Source organism: Pseudopipra pipra, chromosome 3, assembly GCF_036250125.1.
Source record: "Pseudopipra pipra isolate bDixPip1 chromosome 3, bDixPip1.hap1, whole genome shotgun sequence".
NCBI classification, from domain to species: domain Eukaryota; kingdom Metazoa; phylum Chordata; class Aves; order Passeriformes; family Pipridae; genus Pseudopipra; species Pseudopipra pipra.
In genome coordinates this window covers 83,999,220-84,020,526 of record NC_087551.1, presented here as the reverse complement: position 1 = coordinate 84,020,526, position 21,307 = coordinate 83,999,220, and the positions used below count along the sequence as shown (strand labels likewise).

Here is a 21,307-nt window from a genome sequence, read left to right as displayed (position 1 = left end):
AAGCTTTAGAGGACATACAATTATGGTTATAATTATCTCCATAAACAATTCACAAAGTACAAATTCATAGAATCACAGAAAGGCTTGGGTTGGAAGGGACCTTAAAGATCATCTAGTTCCAGCCCCCCTGCCATGGGCAGAGATGTCACCCACTAGATCAGGTAGAATTATTCTAAGAAAAATATATATTTATGAGACACTAACAATGTATTTGAATAAGAATAAATACTTTTGAAAATGTAATGCTTTTTATTTATTTCTCAATAGCAAAAAATGTAGGCATTGAAGAAACGTAAGCTTTCCCTCTGTAAGTCATTTGTGCAGTCATTAAAAGGGATGCCACATGGTGTTATGTTGATCTTCTAGAACAAGATAGCCATATGGAAGAACTCAGTACTACTAATGTTTTCAGTTACATCAATCTTCTTTTGCAGAAAAGTACTTTTAACAGTTAGGTAAGATTTTCTGTGGGACCCTTCAGTTGTTACATGGGTCCCCCCTTTTTACTTCATTTATTGGAGAACATGTTAAAGCACACTGGCATATATCAGACACTCTATAGCACGACTCTCTATGCTTTACTGTTGATTTGGTATTAAAGTCCTTTGACATATTTATTCATTTAGAAAAAGTTCCATTAATGACTATAAACCATGAGTTTGAAAAGTCTTAAAAAGTAGCAGAATGGATTGTCAGGCTAAACAAAAATCAAATTGCTAAGTAGCAAATTAAAACATTAGATCACATTTTCCTTCAGTTTACCTCTATAATACTAGGTCATTTTTACAAGGGTAACAAATGACCATATTCCTTGTTTAACTGGTGTCACCCCAGAATGCTGATCTCTATAGGTCTCTTCTGTATTCCTGTCCAATTACCATTTTCCCCATTTTGAATTGCCAGAACATCTTATTACAAAGAACTCCATCTCATTCTAAGCAATTAATAATTTTTCTGCACATAATTTCCCTTCCTTTCAAATGGGGTAAGCTTTCCTAAGCTTGGAAAAGTCCTGGAGGACCTAGAGTGAAGCACAGTCTTTGAGGGGGTAACTCAACCCATACTGAGATAAGCATGAAGACAGATAGCATGCATTGCCTTTGGAAAGCACCTCTCTCCCCACTGACTGCAGAAAGTAAACGAAACATCTACACTGTGCAGTGCTACACATATACCTGAGCCTGGTCTTAAAATCAGAAGCACAGTGTCCACTCTACCCTCATGGATTAGTCATTCTGGAAAAGCACCAATGTGACTGACCACAGGCTCTCAACTTGCACCTCTGCTTGACACTGCAGTTCAGAACTGCCCAGGGAACTTTCTATGGCAATACACTGCATTGAGCAGATGACTCACAGAGGCACAGGCAGATGTCAGATGCAGATGGCAAATCCAGGCTTGGAAGCAGCCAGGAATGTGAATGTATTATTTTGTCTTTGACACTACCCTCAGAAACATCAGGGTCTCGCATAGAGGCTGGAGTGATGTGGTAATGCTAGAAAGCCTAAAAGGAACCTTCTGGCTTTGAAATTATTAAAATAAGGAGTGAAAGAAAGAATAAAATTTCTCTAGGAATTTAAAGATTTTGAGAATTTAACTGATTATAAAGACTTTTCTTTTTTTTAATTCTCTGGTTTCATTTCTCTCTTATATTATTGAAATCCTTTTCACTTGAATGTGTAGATTTTCTCTGTGTGTATAGAAAGATGATTTAAATCTACTTCCATTTTTTATTCTAATGGAGATAACCAGATTTTTATGATGGAAAGACACTAGAAGAAAATCTGGTAAAGAACATGACTTTTAGTAAGTTAAGACTGCTACTCGTTTATTAATGTTATTACCTTCATGAATCTCTTGACAGAATTAGGTGCCACAAAAGTGTAAGCTTTTCTAATCTATCCTCATGTGCCATTTTACTCAATTAAAATGTGATTGCCTGGAGCACAGGTTAGATGTTTGCTCAAGCCAATCATAGATACTGGATGTATTCTAAACATGAGTAATGCTTTTAACCAGATGGCTGTACAGATAGCTGTTTTGCAATTTTATTTTTTTTTTAATATTTGCTTCCTGGCTCTTTTATTTATATTTATCATGAGATTCTAGCACCATATGTCCATTTTATATACCTTTTAATTGCTTGGAATTGGTATGCAACATTTTCTTTTTGAATGAGTCCACAAAACAGTAAAATAACCAAATAGTTAAAATTTCTGGGCATTTTCATACTCTTTTATGTCTTTTATCATAATCTATTTAAAATTAATTCTGGTACTTTAATCAACTTATGTTGCATCCTCTGAGAAATTCCAGAGAGATTCTCAGAAAACACAAAGGGTTTGCCCATTCATTGAGCAAAATGTTAATGAAAACTGAGTTCTGCATCTATCTCATTCCTGATTTTAAATATGCCAATCTCATCATTAGATGGCAAAATTAAGTGAGCTTGTTCCTATGTAGAAATATCGTAATTTTCCTTTATAGAGGAAATCTATGTGAATTAACACAAGGTTTTGCAAGTAATTTTGGTGACTGCAAAAATAGGTTCCCAATTTTGGACTGTATTTTGCACTCAGATGTTTAACTTTACTTATGTGAATAATGTCATTTAATTTTTTCAGTTTTATAATTTAAACATACTGCATGCAGAATGTCTCACTAAAGATGTCTATATATAATGGTATTGGCCACAGTCTGTGTACTGAACAAGACTTGCTGAAGTGACCGCCAATAGAAAGAAAAATATTTTTAATGTGTAACCAATTTCGTCAGCAAAAGTTGCAGCTTTATTTCGTAACTATTTGTCATTAAATGGCCTGAACTGAACCTAGATGACATTGATTCAATACATCGTCCTGGATGTTGCATGTGGCAAGTCTTTACATCAGGGAGACTTCTCTGTCTTTGAGTCCTTTGTTCAGTGCCTCATATTCCATGAGCAGAATATTGGCACTCATAGAATCATAGAATCAGCTGGGTTGGAAGGGACCTCCGAGATCACCAAGTCCAACCCTTGATCCAACACCACCATGGTTACTAGACCATAGCACTAAGTGCCACATCCAGTCTCATCTTAAAAACCTCCAGGGATGGAGAATCCACCACTTCCCTGGGCAGCACTCATCCTTGCTCTCATCACCTCCAACCTGCCAGTATGATTATCAGATATATCTACATTTTTTTTTTTTGTTCAGGCAATTTTCTTTGTGCTGTTTTGAATGAAATTGAAATTGCTTCCCCTTTGGAGGCGAAAGCTCTTAAACTTTTCCCTTAATTTGACGCTATAAAAATAGTACCCACTAAAAAGTCAAAATTGATTGTGCTCATGTAAAAACTGTTAAATCCTTTGAACACAGATAAATAAAGTCTTCAAACTTCTAAAAGACTTTATCGGAAGAGTTTCTTAGAGGAAAAAAACACTCATACACAGAAAAAACTAATTAATATTGGCAATGGATTCACACAGGAAACAACATTATTCTCATATAGTCAAATAAACTATACTTTTCTACTCATTAAATCAGAAGCTGTCATCTTGCCAAACAGTATAACAGTATCTGTGGTCCAAATATCAGATTCTAAAAATAAATACAAACAGACTGTGGCACACGTGGTGGACAGTTTGTTCTCAGATTGCCTGTAATGTGATGTGCCTTTCAGCAGAGTGGTGGACTCGGGTCGACCCAGCCTCCAGAGGCTTGGGAGATGGTCACTGGCCCCAGGGGAAGAAAAAGTGTCTGTGGGTGACAGGGACATGGCAAGAAGGCAGGACCTGTAGCCCATGGAGATAGTACTGGAATGAGTAGAGATCTGACTCACCCGTAACTCAACCCCCGCTGTGGCAGAGAGGAACTTTTCGGAGATCAGAGGGAGCTGGCTGTAAATCAAAACCTACTGTGATCACAGCAAGCAAGCAGAGAAGCAAGAACCTGCCTGTGGGTATATGATAGATGGAGCAGATTTGTTTATGTACAGTTTTATTTCTTTTCTGTCTTACTTAGTCACTCTAAGTCTAAACCTTTAAAACATTTATCATTTTGGTTTGTGTTTTACTAAAATCTGGCTCTGAGTTGAGAGAACTTTTTGGTCTTCTGGTCTCCACTGTAAGGTAAGGGTTAAGACATACATCTCAGACATTTACCTATCTGTCCTCTCACACTATTGCACATACATCCTTTGCTTAACACTGTGCAGCATTTGAATTTATCAGAACTGGCTGCAAATTAATACTTACACCGTGTGAAATTGCCAGAGTTTCAAAATTTGTGCTGTCTCACTCAAAAGAAACATTGACACTTTCTTTTACATGGCTTCCCATTCTTTTGTTTTGTTTTGTCATTCTAAGCTAAACAACACTTCTTGACATTTTCATATACTGGGTTCACTGTGATCTTAATTGAAGCCTTTAATTTCATCTTGCTCTAGTTTACTTTCTATTTTGAGATGCCGCACTGACTCCTGAAGAGCTGGTCTTTGTGCATCCACTCTACTTTAACTCAAGTGTAACAGTAAGTTTTTTAAGTGAAACTTAACCATCTCAGTGCTATGTAATGCAGGTCTACAGTAATTATTTAATCACCCAGTGGCAAGGTAAAATATTTGAACCTTTCCTTTTGGGTTTGGAGTTTGTTATTTGGTTGGTTTTCAGTTTTGAAAAATTCCCAAGCAAGTCTACATATCATTTATAAAAATACTTAGCTTAATTTAAGAAGTTCCAAAGGAAGAAAACCCTCCATTTATTTAGTAGTTACTATAATATTTTATCCTGGCACTCTGGGGCACTATTTTGGGGACTGATTTATGTCTTCTCCCATGGGCTGCTCTCCTTAGTCTTAGATCATCCAGAAACTGGGGAAAAATCTCCATGAATTCTAAGAAAGTGATTTTCACTTACTTATCTCCACCTTTAAAGCATTTTCTTTCTTCCCCACTAGCTTTGTATGGTTGTTTCCACTTACCACACAAGTACCCCAAATAAAAGTTCTTGAGAGCTGGGCAGGGTCATCCAAAAAGGCTCCTTGCTACTGTGGGAAAGGCACAAATAATCTTGGGTCATCACATTTTGTTACTTGTTTATTTATTTGTAGGTTGAGATCCTAATTGTGTAGTTGAATTGATTTAAAGTGAGCTAAAGGTCATACTTATTTTGGCCAGGCAGTTGAGATGATTTGTAATTCATGTTTCTCTCATTTTAGCCATACTATGCTAATTTTCTTTTTTTTTCATAGTTACAGTGGAATTCTATCATGTCCAAACATATTTTCTAGTTGATTATTTCATGGCTCTTACACTGCATTTTCATTTTGTGTGTTTACTGTTTTCTTCAGACACTAATAGTTTCTTTAAGAGTCTACAAGACTTATGACACTGTTTACTTCCAATTAAAAGGTAAATGAGAACATCCCATCTCCTCATGCACACACAGAACTATAACTGGGTTATAACTCTGTGTACCTGTACAGAGACAGACAGACATATATATATCCATCCTAAACCCAGAGCAGAGGATTTCATAACTGTTCCATGGCCATCAGTGAATATTCTGAAACTATTAAATAATGAATTTTTATGCTGGTATTATTTCAAGAAGTCATTATATTTGTAGCATTTTCCATTCTAAGTGTCTACAACTCTATAATCCCTCTATAATTAAATTATTATTTGTGTATAAAATTTTGTGAACACTATTTGCCCACAATAACTCTGCTTAAACCTGGGGAAATGCAGACAAGTAATTAAAAAGCCTCTTGTTATAACCCTTTGTTTGAATGCACTGTCAATTTGACTGTAGATTTTTTATGTTATCTTTTGTTTTCACAATATCGAGTTACTATAGATTCCAACTTATTGAATATAAAACTATTTTTTCTGAACCTCTGTTACTGAGATCTCAGATGAAAAGTTTTCAATATTTCTATGGAGAAGAAATTGTATTTTTCAGAATGTGAAGGTCTGGAAACTATTCTAATGCATAAAGTGCCTTTTAGTGGACAGGTACTTCAATTAAAATACAATCTGTCTGCAATGTGACAGGCTTGCACTAACTGGATTTCTTGTCTAGTAGTCTAATTTGAAAGCCCAGAGGTAACCACTTAAAACCATGGGAAACAAGGCTCAATTTGACTATGTGACCATGTGCCTTGATCCAGATTAGTTGTTTTATGGTTTCCAAAACCCTAATCAGTTTGTTTAACAGCCACCCTGTAATAAGCACCCAGTAAACAATACTTCTGCCTCAATCTACCTATTTTTATGTTGAAGAAGGTGAGAGTTTTGGAGATACAGAATTAAAACTAAAAAACAGTAAAGCGAATGCACAACTAGATAGGAAATAGCAAACAAATTGTACCCAGATGGGTAGTTTTGATAGCAACTCCTAACTGCTGTCTCTAATTTCAATGCAGAATAACCCTGCAGAACTATACTATTGCTAGTTAGGAACGGTTTTCACAGTTTTACAAGTTTCCTTCATATTTCTTATTTCAAAGAAATAGATCTGTTCCCTTGCAAACAAGTTTGATTTGGGTTGGGTTTTTTTTCTGTTCTTATTCTGGTCTAATGCTAAGAATTTTAATATACTTAATCTTCACTTGATTTATTCATCTGCTTGATTGGTTAAACAGTGATCACACATATAGGTGTCTCTGGAATGTGCTTGCCTTTTTTTTTTTTTGTGAACTTGCAGTCCTGTGTGCTGAATACTTAACAGAAATAGTCACCTTGGTTAGATCTGTATTCAATTACAGGACAGTCGTGTTTCACTTTCCCTATTTGTGTAAGGTGATTTCATCCAGAGTGTTATTTGGCTTGTCCATTATCATACAAAATTGTATTTCCAAATAATGTTCTTCCTTTCTTATCTATAATTTGCTTTCTCATGGCCCTTTCTGACTGCTTCAAAATTTCCTTATTCAAATTCCCATGGTCTGACTCTCACTTCAGCATAAGAACAGGACAACCTGGACAATATACCTAAGTATTCTAAGTTCCTGAGATTGCTGATCCTGGTTTTCTTTCCCCAAACTTGGCTTTCCTCTACCTTCCTCTTTTGCCATTACTGTCGCAATCTCTTCTTTGGACATCTTGCAGAGCAAGCATCCTGTGAGTAATATGGGGTTTTGTGGTTTTCTAATTCTACTTCTCTTATCCTGTTTCTTATCCTATTTTTTCACCCTGAAAGATTTCCAATAGTACAGCTCTGCCTCTAGCAGTGCAGCTGTCAAGATGTCTAAAGTGTAGAGAAGTTACTTTTTAGCTCTTTACACTTTTAAACGAGACTGTCTTTCTTGTACATCATTGTAGAATTTTTGAAATACAAGAAAACTTTTCCAGCCTCTGGAAATCATTGCACAAAGCAGTAGATGCTACAAGCATCTGCAGCATGAGCAGATTGCCTGTGAAAGGCAAGATCTGGGGACACAAAAATGCTAATTGCTACTCATAAATCTCTGTGCTTCAGGAGCTATAATATTAGAAGTTCTTGAACTCCCAGACCTTCTGATAGCTGCAAATAAAGATTTTGGCACTACTTCTATTATCCATTCATAAGAAGGGGCACAAATGAAAATATATGTATATGGGAGTTGTAACTGATATGTAAAAGTATGAGCATCATTATGGCTGTCTTCAATACTAATTTAAACTGATGCAATCAAATGTATGCAGGGATTATTAAACCAGTCCCAGGCACATTTTGATCTGAGCAAACTAGTACCCTCCTGAGCAGCTCCACAGCACAGGTTGGCCCGTGACAGGCTCCATCCACAACAGACAGCTTGAAGTGGATATCCCATTTTGGAGGCTGAGAAAAATTATCAGTGTGGGCACAGCCAGACAAAGCCAGCTGGTCTGGGGATTAATGAGTGGACCTTGGTACTAGTATGTTTACTGGTATAGACATAACCATCTTGCCTCCTGAGTGCTTGGGTATGCCTTGCAGAACTTCAGCTAGACAAAATCCCCAGGGAGGGGTGGGGGAGTGGGGTCTGGCAATCTTACCAACTGCAATTTAACTCTTTCATGGTAGAAGTGTCTGCAATGGGTATGAGTGGGAAGTGCCTGAAATCCAGGCTTTTTGCACTCTTGCAATCCATAGCAATTAGGATCTGCATGAAAGGGCAGGGAGTGTATATAGAAAGTCCCTGTATTTGGGCAATGAGCACTAGGAATGGAAAAACCTCCACAGTTGGTTCATAAAACATCTGCACTACTACCCAGAGAGGAAGTTCTTGGGTCAACAGCTGGCTGGTAATAGGCTTAGCCCTGTAAATTTTCTTGCTCCATAAGATTTCTGCTTTCATTTAGAGGAAAAAAAAAACATCTTTATGGACCACTGTAAACATTGATTCAATCAGATTTACTTCTGAACAAAGAAAAGCAGACTGCAAAGACAGCTAAGAAGGTGTGTCATACTGGCTAACTATACAAGCCAAAAGGGGAAGCACTATTGTTTTAGGTGTTCTACATGGTTATTTCACCTTTGCAGCACTTGGTATTTGTGCAGAACAGGATTTGCCTTCAGTTAAGCAAAACAGACCTTGTGGTCTTGATCATCCATCCTCCTTCCTTTCTTGTATCCTTGGAAATACATGTAAAATGCTGCTGATTAGTTTGGATCCCCTGCTTCTTTCCTGTACACCAGCAAGAAGCATAAGGAAAATAAAGCATAAGGAAAATAAATATTAATGAGTAATAGGTTTACTGTTCAGGAAAGACAAGATTAAACTGGTGGGACTGAGGATCACTGTGGCAGTAACCAGCAGTGAAATAAAGGTTATATCAATGGATTAAGGAGTAGTATCTAGAGTTTCTGCAGCAAATAAAGTCACCTGTTGGAACAATAGAAAACAAAATTGTAACAGGTAGTGATCCTCCAATAGCCTGATGTGATGCAGCCATAGGAATAGAAAACATTCTCATGGACAGGGAAGTACTAAACAGTACTTTAGCAAGAGCTTACATGAAGTGTAGTGTACAATTATAGCTGCTTACACAAGAGAATTAAATATGCTGAAAAGCAGAGAAAGACATCTGAGATGCTTAGGGAAAAGAAAGTTTTTCAAATGATCAGAGGGATGCAGCACCTTCCTGTGAGATAGTTGGGGTTGTTCAGCCTGGACAAAAGAAAGCTCTTGGGAGACCTTATATGAGAGCCTTTCAATACTTAGAGGGGGCTTATAAGAAAGAAGAGACTTTTTACCAGGGTCAGTAGCAATAGGACAAGGGGGAATGGTTTTAAAGGAAAAGAGGAGAGATTTAGGTTAGGTGTTAGGGAAGAAATTCTTTACTATCAGGGTGGTGAGGCACTGGAACAGGTTGCCCAGAGAAGTTGTAGATGCCCCATCCCTGAAAGTGTTCAAGGCCGGGCTGGATGGGCCTTAGAGGAACCTGATGTTGCTCTAAAAAGATGTCTCTGGTCATGGCAGGGGGGGTGGACTAAATGACCTTTAAAGTTCCTTTCCAACCCACACCATTCTATGATTCTGTCTTCGGTGAGGAACTTGGCTTTCACAGCCTAACAAAATATTGCATGTCTGTAATACTGTGTGTTAATACACCAGAGAAAAGCTATTTGAACTAATAGCCACTGCTGGCACAAGAAAAAATGGGTATAAAGAGGCCATTAATAAATTTATCCTGAAAAGAAGGTTTATAAGCATCAAAGCAGCACCATTTTGGAACAGCTTTTCTAACTGCATCACAAAATTTAATTTGGTTAAGCAGCACAATCACAACATGGATTAAATTATATGATTGACTAAAATTGCAGAACTCCTATGCTTTCCTAAGGTCTATATTACTAGAAGGAAATATTTTACATATTTTGGGTAATAAAGGTGTAGATCCTATATTTCTATATAAGATTATGAGTTCAGTACACACATTTGCTGTTGCTGACTTTTCCTTGCTTTGCTTAATGTTTATTTTGGGGTGATGTTGATTAATAAGACTTTATGAACTTGATTATATCTAGTTTTGCTACTGTTTAGGTACTTAACTACATCTCTATCACTAAATATACATTAATTCTATTAGATTTTTCCAATATATTGTTAATCTTGTAGTTATAGTATTGCATTTCAGCTTGGCGTGCTGATGTGTGATGTCCATTCCCCTCTCCTGTTCGGGTTTTACTTTTTGCTATAGTTACTGGCCATTGCTCCACTCATATCATTTATGTAGGTTAAGTTCTTAGTGACCCTAAATCTGTTATCATACACACCTTATTGTTTTTATATTGTGAGATGCCATGGTTCCCAACTTGTTATGAGGAAGACTTCCAAAGAAATTAAGATAGCTTGTCTGTGTGACAGTCTGGACTTGCAGAATACCTCCTTGCATTGTTGTATTTGTTAAATCCACCTTAACAGTAACTCAGCAAGGTCTTGTATGTGCTGTAACACAGTCTATCTTAATATTTATTATTTAATCTATCAAAACATTTGGCTCTCTCCACACACGGGGGAACAATTAAAAGTCCTGAAAAACTATACGAAGTTTCTCATGTAACTAGATGTTTCAGGGTACGTTATTAAGGCCATCTGTTCTCCTGGATGACTGAGTATGACTGAGAAATGAGATGTTTCCTTTTCTACTTGAGGTTCCGTCTGTCTTGATTCTATATTTGATTAACACTGTATGGGGGTGGGGGCTTAATTTATTTGTAATGATCTTAACCTGTATAGCTGGTTAACTATGATTAAGGTAGGATGTTAAACTGTTTAGCATTTGAGATGCCCTTTATTGTTTCAGTGTAAATAACTCACTTGAACATTTTTCTAGGAGAATCTCTATTGCTTCTCTGTTGTTTACATTCCCCCACCACCTGTTTTTTTCCTTTGCTACCAGTGATCCAATTTTGCCGTGGAATAAATGGTTACAACTAGAGAAAAATCGCTGCCATGTCATGCTTTTTGAATTTGGCTAGTAAAGCCAAGCAGATCTGAGCAGTGCAGCAAAACATATGCTGTAAACTTACGAGAACTGGCTTATTTTCCCCTCTGTAACATCTGTGCAGTCCGACCAAAGGCAACTTAGAATATGCCAGAGTGCTGCACAATGTGGAGATACCCAAATTAACTTTTAATTTAGGTATTTCTGCTGTTCTGCCAGCCGTGATGTGCCAATACCATTAAGAGGAGAATTCAGTCCCTTTTTATCCGAGCAGCTGGTTGTCTGCACTTTTCCCTCTAAGTGCCTCTAAATCCTAACAGAGCAATGACACGCAGCAATACTTTCGTTTAACATTTCTAACAAGTGATTGCTTTAGCTATATTTTGCATTAGCACACACACATTTAAAAGTTAAACCTGGCTCTAAATTATGCTTCCACTTCTTTATATAAATTTTTGCAAATAAGATCAAAGATCTCTTCTGCTCTGCATATAGAAAAGTATCTACAAATCTGTGCTAAACCAAGACATCTGGTCACTGTGTTTTGGTTACTGCACTGTGTTTTGTTATATCTATTGTGTTGTCTTTGATATTTCATCCACTTTATGTACAGCAGCAAGTACAGTTATAGAAATATTCAAAAAACACATTTATTCATCCATTCACTCAAATGCAATATTGTTTGAAAAATTAAACATGAGATATGAGTTTATAATACATTGGTGCTGCACAATTAGCACTGTTAATGTCATTGCTCTGGCATCACCCTTAGGCATGTAAACCCTGGCACTTGCCCAGACTGCATGGCTTCCTGTTGGTTTTAGGAATGCTTATCAAAATCCATAAACAGTTTAAAAATAGTATTGGAAGATAATTGTAGGCATTTAGAATAGAACATAGCTAGTTATCAAGGAGTGAGTTAGTTAACTTTCACTCTCTTTAGTGTCAGCACAGAATAACAGGCACTTCCAACTTGCAATTATTTTTCCTAACTTGGGGAAGGTATGTAATTAGGTACCTCATTTGGAGCGAGATATATCACCTAGGAGCCCACATTCCTCATCACTTTAAAGAGCTCAACCTTGACTTCTCTTTTAATCCCCTGAAGTTAACTTCATCCCTCCCCAATGTATGTTTCCCTGGTCTGCAATGAGATGAAGTCAGCATTTTTCAGCTATTTGTAGCTGACTCTAGAGACATTCTTTGTCCCTCTTGAGCAGAAAGGGCATGCATCTTTCTACAAAGGAAACATAAGTGCTGCTACTGTGGCCATGAAGCTACAGCTGTTCCATGATGCACACCATCGTGAACACAATTCATATAGTCATCTGGAATTTATGATCTACTGTGAAAGAGATGTGGACTTTTTTGTGTAATTGGAAAGAGAATTTAAATTCCTTTTTAAGGAATTCTTGAAAGAGTACAATTTTTTATTATTATTTAAAGTGAGAGAAGTTGCTTAAAGAACATCACAATAGCTATTAAAATTTTGACAGATGTTCTGCTCCAGTGAAATGTGCAACTGTTAATTTTAACCCAAGTAACATAGAGATAGGTTGAGCATGTCAGAACTTTTTGTTACAATACTTTTGTAGACTAAAGTATGTCTTCATATTTTTCCCTTTGGGAATTACACAATGTCATAGTTGTAATAATTCCATAATCAGAAAACTGGAAAAATGAACTTTGATGGATTTTTTTTTTCCAGAATGTCTCTTTCATAAAAGAACTGCATAAGAGATCTGGAAGCACCAAGATTTGGTGAGAAATTAAGTCATTCAAGAAGTGGAATTTTCATCCTTATAGGAGCTCTACTAAAGAGTCATCTCACAAAGGTGTTTTCATCTTGGGAATGGTCATGTCAGCTCTCTGCTCCCTTGACAATAATAATGTACGTCAGTTCTCACAGATGGTATAAGTCACTGCAGATTATATCATTACTGGATAGTAAAAATACTGGGTTTATAGATGTCTTTACATCATTTCTATATATTTTAAGACGTGTATTGCCCAGGTACTACAGTAGTAGGTTTGTTTTCTCAGAATTTAATAATCATTAGAAATTCTTAGCATGTACGTTATAATTTTTCGTTATAATTTTCATGTGTCATAAAAATACACATTCTGCTACAGGGAATTAAAAAAAAGATATGCACATGAAAGCCAAGGTTTGAAATATATATATATTTTTTTTTCTCCTGTTATACTATGAGCAGGATAGAGAAAGGTGAGTTTTCTGGCCCTTTTGGCTTTTCTAGGCCCTGGCAAAAATATCTGGGCTTCTCAGGCTCCTCCCCTGTCTCAGCAAACTTGTTTATAAATACCTACAAGGGACATGTTTTCTTATAATTGAGACAGTAAAGCCTCTGCTGTTCAGTGGTGAGTGTAATTTTCCATTCCAGTACTTCACCTGGAGACACAGCAGATCCTTTGTTTCTCAGCATCTAAATTAAGATGGGGGTTTTCTCTTATGTAAAAATTCCTTTGTGATATCTGCTGTTTTCCGTGCTACAGAGAAGGTTACAGGAGATCACTACAGCCTGATCTGGCTGCAAGAACCTGTGAAAAGTTCAAAGCTGTTATCAGTGACTATCCTGTCCATGGGATTCATCCTCCTGCCCCTTGCCAAGAAGAGGGAATTGCATGTGAAGTCATTTGTCCTCCATCTGGCAGATCCTTGAAGCTTGTATCCCACCTGTCTCAGCCTGTGGAGCCCTGGAGAGCCTGGGTGACTGGTGCCTGGTGCATTTCCCCACAGGGATGGATCGGGGCTGAAGCTGCAGTAGGCACAAAAGAGGTGCACCTGCTTTGGGGAGCTGTTGTCCAAAAGATACTTGTGGAGCTTCTTCAGTGGGGTTAGTAGATTTTTGTTTATTAAATCTTGGTTTTGTAGAGGAACAAACAAGAATGGATATGTGAAAGCTCTCCCGTTAGGCAGAATATTATAGACTCTGTGTTCAAGCTGTACTTTAATTAAGGGTATCAAAAATAGAAAAATTGTCAAACAGACTGAACATTGGGGATGTTTTAACAGGCAGAAAGAAGGATGAGTGAGAGCTTAGCAAACTAATACAGGCTTGGAAAATAAGATTTGATGACCTTTTAATCACTGCTTTCTCAGTATGTAGAGGAAGATCATTTATTTTCCCAGTGCTTCAGTTTCTTTCTGTACAGTGGGAATAATAAAACCGCTTGAAATAAGCCTTGTAGGGAGAAATGTTAAATATTGACAAGTGCTTACAAGTTTTGATCAAAGAATCACACTGGCTATTTACTTTGGGCAAGTAAATGCTATGTGTGGGTATGGAATTTCAAAGTAAAATAGGTCATTAAATCATGATATGGTAAGGCATTCCTCTTAAAGTCATGAGCTAAAGAAAAACAACTGAACATTAAAGAGCCTTTGACAATCTTCAGAGGAAAAGACAAGTTATCACCTTTAAATATGAAATTACAGATAAATATATTTTCCTTCCTGAACCCCCCCGTAATTCCAATTAGGGATTTTACTTCTCACATCCGCCCCAAACTGTGGCACAATGCCACTATGCATTACTGGACAGCTGCCTTACTTGACCCCAGAAGTGACCACTTCTTGGCAGTGGATGAAAAGAGTCACACAGGTTCCTTGAGTACTTCACTGAGATATTGTGACTAGATTAATGCTCAAGAAGTGTTGTGAGATACTTGGATTAAAAGCATTATGTAAGGCCAAATTAATTATGAGTATTAATACAATCTTGATCTAAAGAGTAATTTGAATAAGGGATAAAGTAATTACAAGATCTTTTTGAGTCACGTACAGCATGATTTGCTTCTCCATATAAATATCTCCCACATCATTTAGAATGTTTTTGTGGAGCAGGGCAGGCCAGTGCCACTCAGAAGTGACACGAATATGTGCTGCCAGATGTGAGTCATCACTGAACTCCAGCACTTGTTTCTTTGTTCACATTTCAAGCACAAGACAACCTGTTCCCTACAACAGAGTTGCCAGCAGATGCCTTGATGGGACATGTAATCAGGAGGCTGCCAAACAAGGAGGGGTTGTTTGATTTTGTTCTGAAATTTGGGGAATTATCTTCATTTCCTGTGAACACCTGTGGTTACATGGCACAACCATCCTTGTCCTTGGGTGAAATCCTGGCATTTCTGAAATAAAAGAAATCCAAGAAATGTCCTGTTTGCCTTCAGTGGAACCAGAATTTCCATCATGTACATGTTTCAGTGCCATCTTCTTTCAGGTAAGGAAACACAGAAATGCTGGAAATTACATGAATTTAGTAGTCATATGTAGTTAATTTCCCTACAAAAGTAGAAAAATAAGACTGAACCTTACTGACTGGTCTCCAAATCTGTCTTGACAGTTGGGTGGACCACATGGGTTTCCACTGCAGCTTTTTGCATGGTAAGCTTTTGTGAATACCTAGAAAGTTTGGTATCGATTTGACTTTAATGAAATCTGAACACATGGAGATCAGATTTGTAAGTCTCAGCCTTGTATATTGCTATGTTAGATTCTTTTGATTAACTACATGTATCCACAGTATATTTAAGGCATCTGTTCTAGGATGAACTGAGTTGCTCCCTAGATCTGCATTGACTCTAATTGACTTCAGCTAGTCACATGAATTTTATAATTTTATACTTATTTTTGTAAGTACTTTAGGATTTTAATAAAATGGGACTGGAATATTGAATTAATTAATGTTACTGAGTTAGTTACCACAGAAACGTGAACAGATAATTGAATTTTAACTTTAGAAGCAGTGTATCTCTGCAAACTTCTCACTTTGATCACCACCAAATGAAATATTTGAATTGAATAGCCATTTTCTTTCCAGATATTGGACAAATAACTCTAATGACTATTCACACAAACACCACTTATAAGGCCAGAATTCCACATGCAGACTTCCTTTTCATGTAAAATTTGAGGCAACTGTCTAAAGCCAAGCATACAAATGGCATTCTGAACATTTAGTTCTAGTCCATTTATTTTTGTTTACTTCTGTGCTTCATTATAATGAGATACACGCTTTTGTGTATCAGGGATTATAATTACTCATGTCCATAGAGCAGCTCACTGGAGAGTGTAATTATTGCTCACATGTTGGCTCAAGGCAAGAATTAGACTCAAAAGTCTGACATGGTCATGACTCCTACATTTTAATTTGTTCACCTCCTGGTAGCACCTAACAGATCACCTATGCCTGTCCTAATTTTTCAGCACAAAGAGATTAAACTCCTGTCTCTGTATCCTTTTTTGTGAGGGAGATAGTCATACCTGAGAATGAAGTTGGCCTTACTCACAAAGACAGAGCTAGTGCAGGGACGGGGGTGGCACACAGGGCAGCTGGCCACGTGTGCGGCACTGCCAACATCATAGACATGTCCGAGGCCACACAGACAACACAGACAGTGCTGGGTGTGCAGGGATCAAGGGTGTTCTCCTTATTAGGAGAATTCAAGCAAAGTCTTGGGGCAAGCTGTGTATTTGCCATACCTGAAGAGATTTATTCAGGCTGGAGGTGACCAGCTCATAAGCTTATGAGCCACATGTAGATTAGGAATTGGTTTGACATGGCTGCTGAGGACCCCTTCAAGACAGGGGCTACAGCAGAGATGGCCAGAGAGCCTGCACCACATGTTCTCTGTAGGTGCCATGCACATCTATCTATTTCCAGGTGCAATTTGCTACAGAATTCAAAAGCACTTTTTGCACAGGAAGACACTGGACCATCCCTTACTCACCTGAGGAACAGGAGCAGGCAAAGGCTGCTCCAGCTCCATTGCTGTTACGCTGGCCTCTGCACTGCTGACACTTCTGGCCTCTTATGTTTTCTGTCTGGTGCACCATTAAATTTCCTGAGAACTCTCACACTTCAGTAGAACAAAAACCTCCAGGATTTAACACTGTGTATTGGGTAAGGCATTGTGGTTTGGCTATATGTTGGCTAAACCAAACAAGTTATGCCCTATTAAGCAACAAAAAACTTCAAATGTCCCTTCTTTGCCTATTACCAGTAAATCCTGGGTCTCAATTGTTGAAAAATATCTGGTACTCAGGCTTTTCTGGGCTGGCTTATTCTGAGTTTCTGTGAAGACCCCTCCACAGCATGGAGCCATGACCATCTCCTCAGAGCTATATTGCAGGGCATGTATGCATGAGCTTATTTTGGGAATTACAGACAGAGCTATAATGCTATGGTTGGCCAAGATTTCTCCATAAGGCTTTGGTAAGGTAGGTGAGCCTACACAGAGATGGCCATCCTGCTCTCCATGCTATGACCGAGGGAACAGAGGAACCATTTTTTCCTCTATACTCATACAACTAATTACAAAACAATAATAGTCTTTCAGAAAATTGCCTCCATTACAGCAATGTTGGAAGTGGTAAGATGAGACCAAGTGAGCTAGTTGTAAATATGTTTATGTATGTTTATGTAAATAATTATGTTTTAATATATTTTAATAATAAATGCTCACAAACAAGCACAAATTAAGTTAATTCTTAATATTTTAATATTAAGAATATATTATATATTATATAATATTATATAATATTAATGTTCTTATATTTTAATTCATTTTACTTTTTTATAAGACTAATATCTTTCTATATAATTTTAAGTGGTTTTACAAAATCGCTTCAAAAGAGATGATTCTGCAGAGTTTGTATACACTTGATATATATCTTTGGAATTATTTGTTCTTGTGCATGCTTTTAGTTACAGAATAAAGACTGCCTAAACTTTTATTGAGATAATTTAATTAATTTCCTTATAACAAACTGAATGAAAAACACGTCATTAAAAAAAAGATTTAAAGACAAGAAAAAAGCCATTTCATGAGAGCACAACTCTTGAATGATTACTTCATCTCCAACAGTGAATTCTTAGTTATTTAATGAAATCCTGGTTATTCCATATGTGTCAGGAGTTTTCAGTGAGACAAAATGAACCTTGGTCCTAATGTATGCTCTGGGAGTGAGAGGCACTGGGCAAATATTATAGCAGGGCATTTTAAACTTAATTTGCTCAGTTGTCTTTGAAGGTATCTTGGGTGCTGATAACAGCAATTTCTGATTGTCTGTCAGGCAGTGCATATATGCAGGAAAAAATGTGTCACTGTCCTTTCCCTCCTCACCCACCGGTTATGGATCTTTCATGCTGATACACAATCCATCTCCCCAGCTCTCTCCCCAGCTTCATTAACTGTGACTCAGCTGCATACCTTCACCCCCCCCCGTCATGTTGAAAGTGCACATCCTTCCCTGCTCTGACATCTTGGCACAGGGATTGGTGTCAGGGCAGTCTGGGGTGCTGCTGCAGTGCACAGCAGTGAGCCACCCCCCGTCCACCACCTGCTCCTTCCGTGCGGATGCTCAGGCCAGCACCACAGCTGCTGCTGCTCTGAGGAACCACCACATGTCGGCCGCACTTGAACCCCAGCCCGGCAAGGTCTGCAGGAATGCATTAGGCCACCGAGGCTGCAATTCCTCTCACCTAACCTCAGCTTTCTAAAGGTTAGAAATATAGATACTGGTCTATTCCCTTTCCAGCTAATGGAAGGAGACAGGAACAGCTGGCCAAGATTTCTCCAGGTGGACCTCACCACTCTCCAAAGGTGTCTGTCCTGCACCTACAGGGACATCAGTTGGCTAACACTAACTGCATGTGGCATTGCCAGGTCTCAGGAGTTTGCAGAGACAGAGCTTGACCTTAATGTGCACCAAAATGATTTTAGCATTAACAGAACCTTTTTTGGCAAGCAAGTTGCTCTACATAAGGAAAGATCTGCACATGGTCCTCCCAGCATCTGGTACTAATATTCTTTTGCAGATTATAAGATGCAAAAGCAATACAAACAAAAAGTGTTCTCAGTGATGAAGAAACATCATTAGAAGCTAATGAAATAAATTTCTAAACCATTTAAAACTGGTTTGCCAATAGGCCAACCCCAGACTGAGTTAACTCAAAAGGACTATAAATACTGATTTTTGAAAATTAATAAAATAAAGGAAACCACGCTAACATTACCTGAGCAAAATTAAAGGTGGAACCAAGAAAAGCAGAAGGAGATTATGTACATTTCTCAAAGATAATTGCTGGAAGTATATTTATGTCTGTAAGTACAAAGGGGAAATTGAAATTTATAGTATTTATGTCTCAGCACATTTAAAGTAATATTTCATAAGTAATTCCAATGAGTATAGATCCACTTAAAAGCCATATAGCATAGAAGAACAGTGGTCTCATTACATGAAGTACTTTACAATAAATAAGTGAGCCACTGACTAAATTGTTCTCATTCATAAACTGCACAGAAGAAAATAAGGGCAATCAGTGGGACAAGAAACATCTGTTGATGTTCAAGATGAAGTTCTCGTTTAGTGCTAAATTAAACTTTCTCAGACTTTTTTTCTCATGTCACTGTTCTTTGATTCTTTATGTTAAGAGTCAAATCTTTGTTGGCAAAGTCTCACTGGGATTTGCTTGATCCTGCAAAATGCAGTTTCCAGCTCAGCAAACTAATACCAGACATACACAACCCTAAGCAGACCAATAGTTCCATGTTTAAGAGTAAAGGTTTTCAGCACATTGCAAAACTCATCCTTAGTTGTTTCTGTTCCAGTAACGTTTCTGCATTTTACTGTAGAAAGTTTTTGCTAGCTGATACAAAATTCCTTTCTTACACTTTGTTCATCCCAGAAGATGCAAAACAAATTGTCTGAATGTGATTGTGTATATACACACACACATACAAATCCACACTCATGCTCTAATGCATACAAAACATCAGCTAGACTCCTAATATCTACACCCAAAATTAAAAAGAGGGACTGACTGACACCAGAGTATGTAAATATCTACACTGAACTCAAAAGATGAGGATTTTTTTTAAATGTTCCCCTTGCTGCAACCACCAACATAGTTGACAGAGCTCTCCTACTATAATTAATTAATTTTTTAATTGCTGTAGGTGAAAGCTATATTTAAACCAAAGTCATGGAGGCATGAAGTTCCATAGTCAGGTACCATTTCAGTAAACAGCCAGCTTTGTCAGTTTAGATTTAATTTACTCATGAGGAAAATATCAAAGAATCTGGAGATTTTATTTATAAAATCTATTTATAAAACTTTTGAGATAAATGACAAAAAAATCAAGGTGCAATAATATTACTGATTGATAAAAAAAATAATTAAGAATTAATGAAAAAAGCCATTGAAATATCCGAAACTCCAAAAATTCTTAGAAGACCGGATTACTTCCAAAAGACTCTTTGCTCAATGAACTAACTTAGCAGTGTTCAATAAAGCTGAAAAGCTACTAAGCTAAGTTAATAATATGCTCAGTGAATAAAATTAATGACTGTCAGAAACTATCTGGTTTTGTTAGTCAGCTTCTTCACAACCAGTTGTAACCAATAGCCCTGGTGTCAGATTGGGAAAACTCATGGCTGTAGATAGGTGCTTAGAGGAGAAATTTCAATGTCAAAATAACAAATGGTTTCCATGTAGATTTAAATTTTCATTTTGTTTCCTCAAATTATATAAGGAGATGGAATTTTATTCCTCATATACCGATCAGGAGCTAAGAAAATTTAGCAACAACAGTCTGGATAGATGATTACACATAATATATTGAGTATTGCAATAGGATGTGGCATGCTGTGTATTGTAAATGACATAAGTAATTAAATCCTTTAATGTTAAATCCCTTATGTTAATCCCTTTAATCCCTTTAATGTTAATCCCTTAAGTAATTTATGCAATTTACTGGACAGTCCACAAGTCAGTGTTTCAAGATAAATATTATATTGTTATGGGTCATTGAAAAATTTCAATAGTCAGTTCCCTTCTTTTTCTACTACCTTATTTTGTGGTTGTCATTAGTGATATTACTTAAGCCTTTATTGAACTTCCATTTGCCTGTTTTCACTGTGTACATATATTTCTATTCCCAGCAGCCAAGCACCCACAAAATAATATGAATACTGTTCTCTTTAAAATGTAGTGTCATTATGAATACTTTGTCAAGCACACAAAAATTGCTTGGATTCAGAGGCCAGTAAATATGGAGTCAAGCCAGTCTCAGGCGCTATTATCAAAAATTTCTCATTTTTCTACTTAGGTTTGTACATACATAGAGGTATATGATTGTGTTGTTCATAAAGAATACTGGGATCACAGCCTGACTTTTTAATTTCTGCTGGTTTTATAACAGCATACACTTCACTTCCTCATCTTAGAAAAATAAGAAAGTAAAAGAAATAGAATTGTATTTTCTGTTCATCATTGTTCAGTGTACAAAGTGCTACTCTGAGATATTTGAAGTTCTACCTGAAAATTTAGCACTGAATGGTTATTGAAATCTTGAAATAACCACAATAACCACACAGAACACA

General features: G+C 37.1%; 1 protein-coding gene and 1 long non-coding RNA gene across 5 annotated transcripts in view; one reads left to right on the top strand and one right to left on the bottom strand.

Moving 5' to 3' along the window:
• Positions 1–21,307, top strand: part of MEI4 (meiotic double-stranded break formation protein 4) — a 231,324-nt gene that overhangs the window by 21,170 nt on the left and 188,847 nt on the right. For 3 of the 4 annotated variants that reach the window (XM_064650094.1, XM_064650093.1, XM_064650090.1), the window contains exons 2-3: positions 12,605–12,657; positions 13,411–15,140. In XM_064650094.1, the coding sequence (XP_064506164.1) occupies positions 15,110–15,140 (31 nt within the window). In that variant the 5' untranslated portion in view covers positions 12,605–12,657; positions 13,411–15,109. The remainder of the gene's footprint in view (positions 1–12,604; positions 12,658–13,410; positions 15,141–21,307) is intronic. The other variant, XM_064650091.1, reaches the window with a different exon arrangement.
• The window catches only part of LOC135411924 (uncharacterized), a 28,326-nt gene continuing 15,358 nt past the window's right edge, over positions 8,340–21,307 (bottom strand). Inside the window, exon 3 of the long non-coding RNA XR_010429389.1 lies at positions 8,340–8,633. This is a non-coding gene — a long non-coding RNA (uncharacterized LOC135411924). The remainder of the gene's footprint in view (positions 8,634–21,307) is intronic.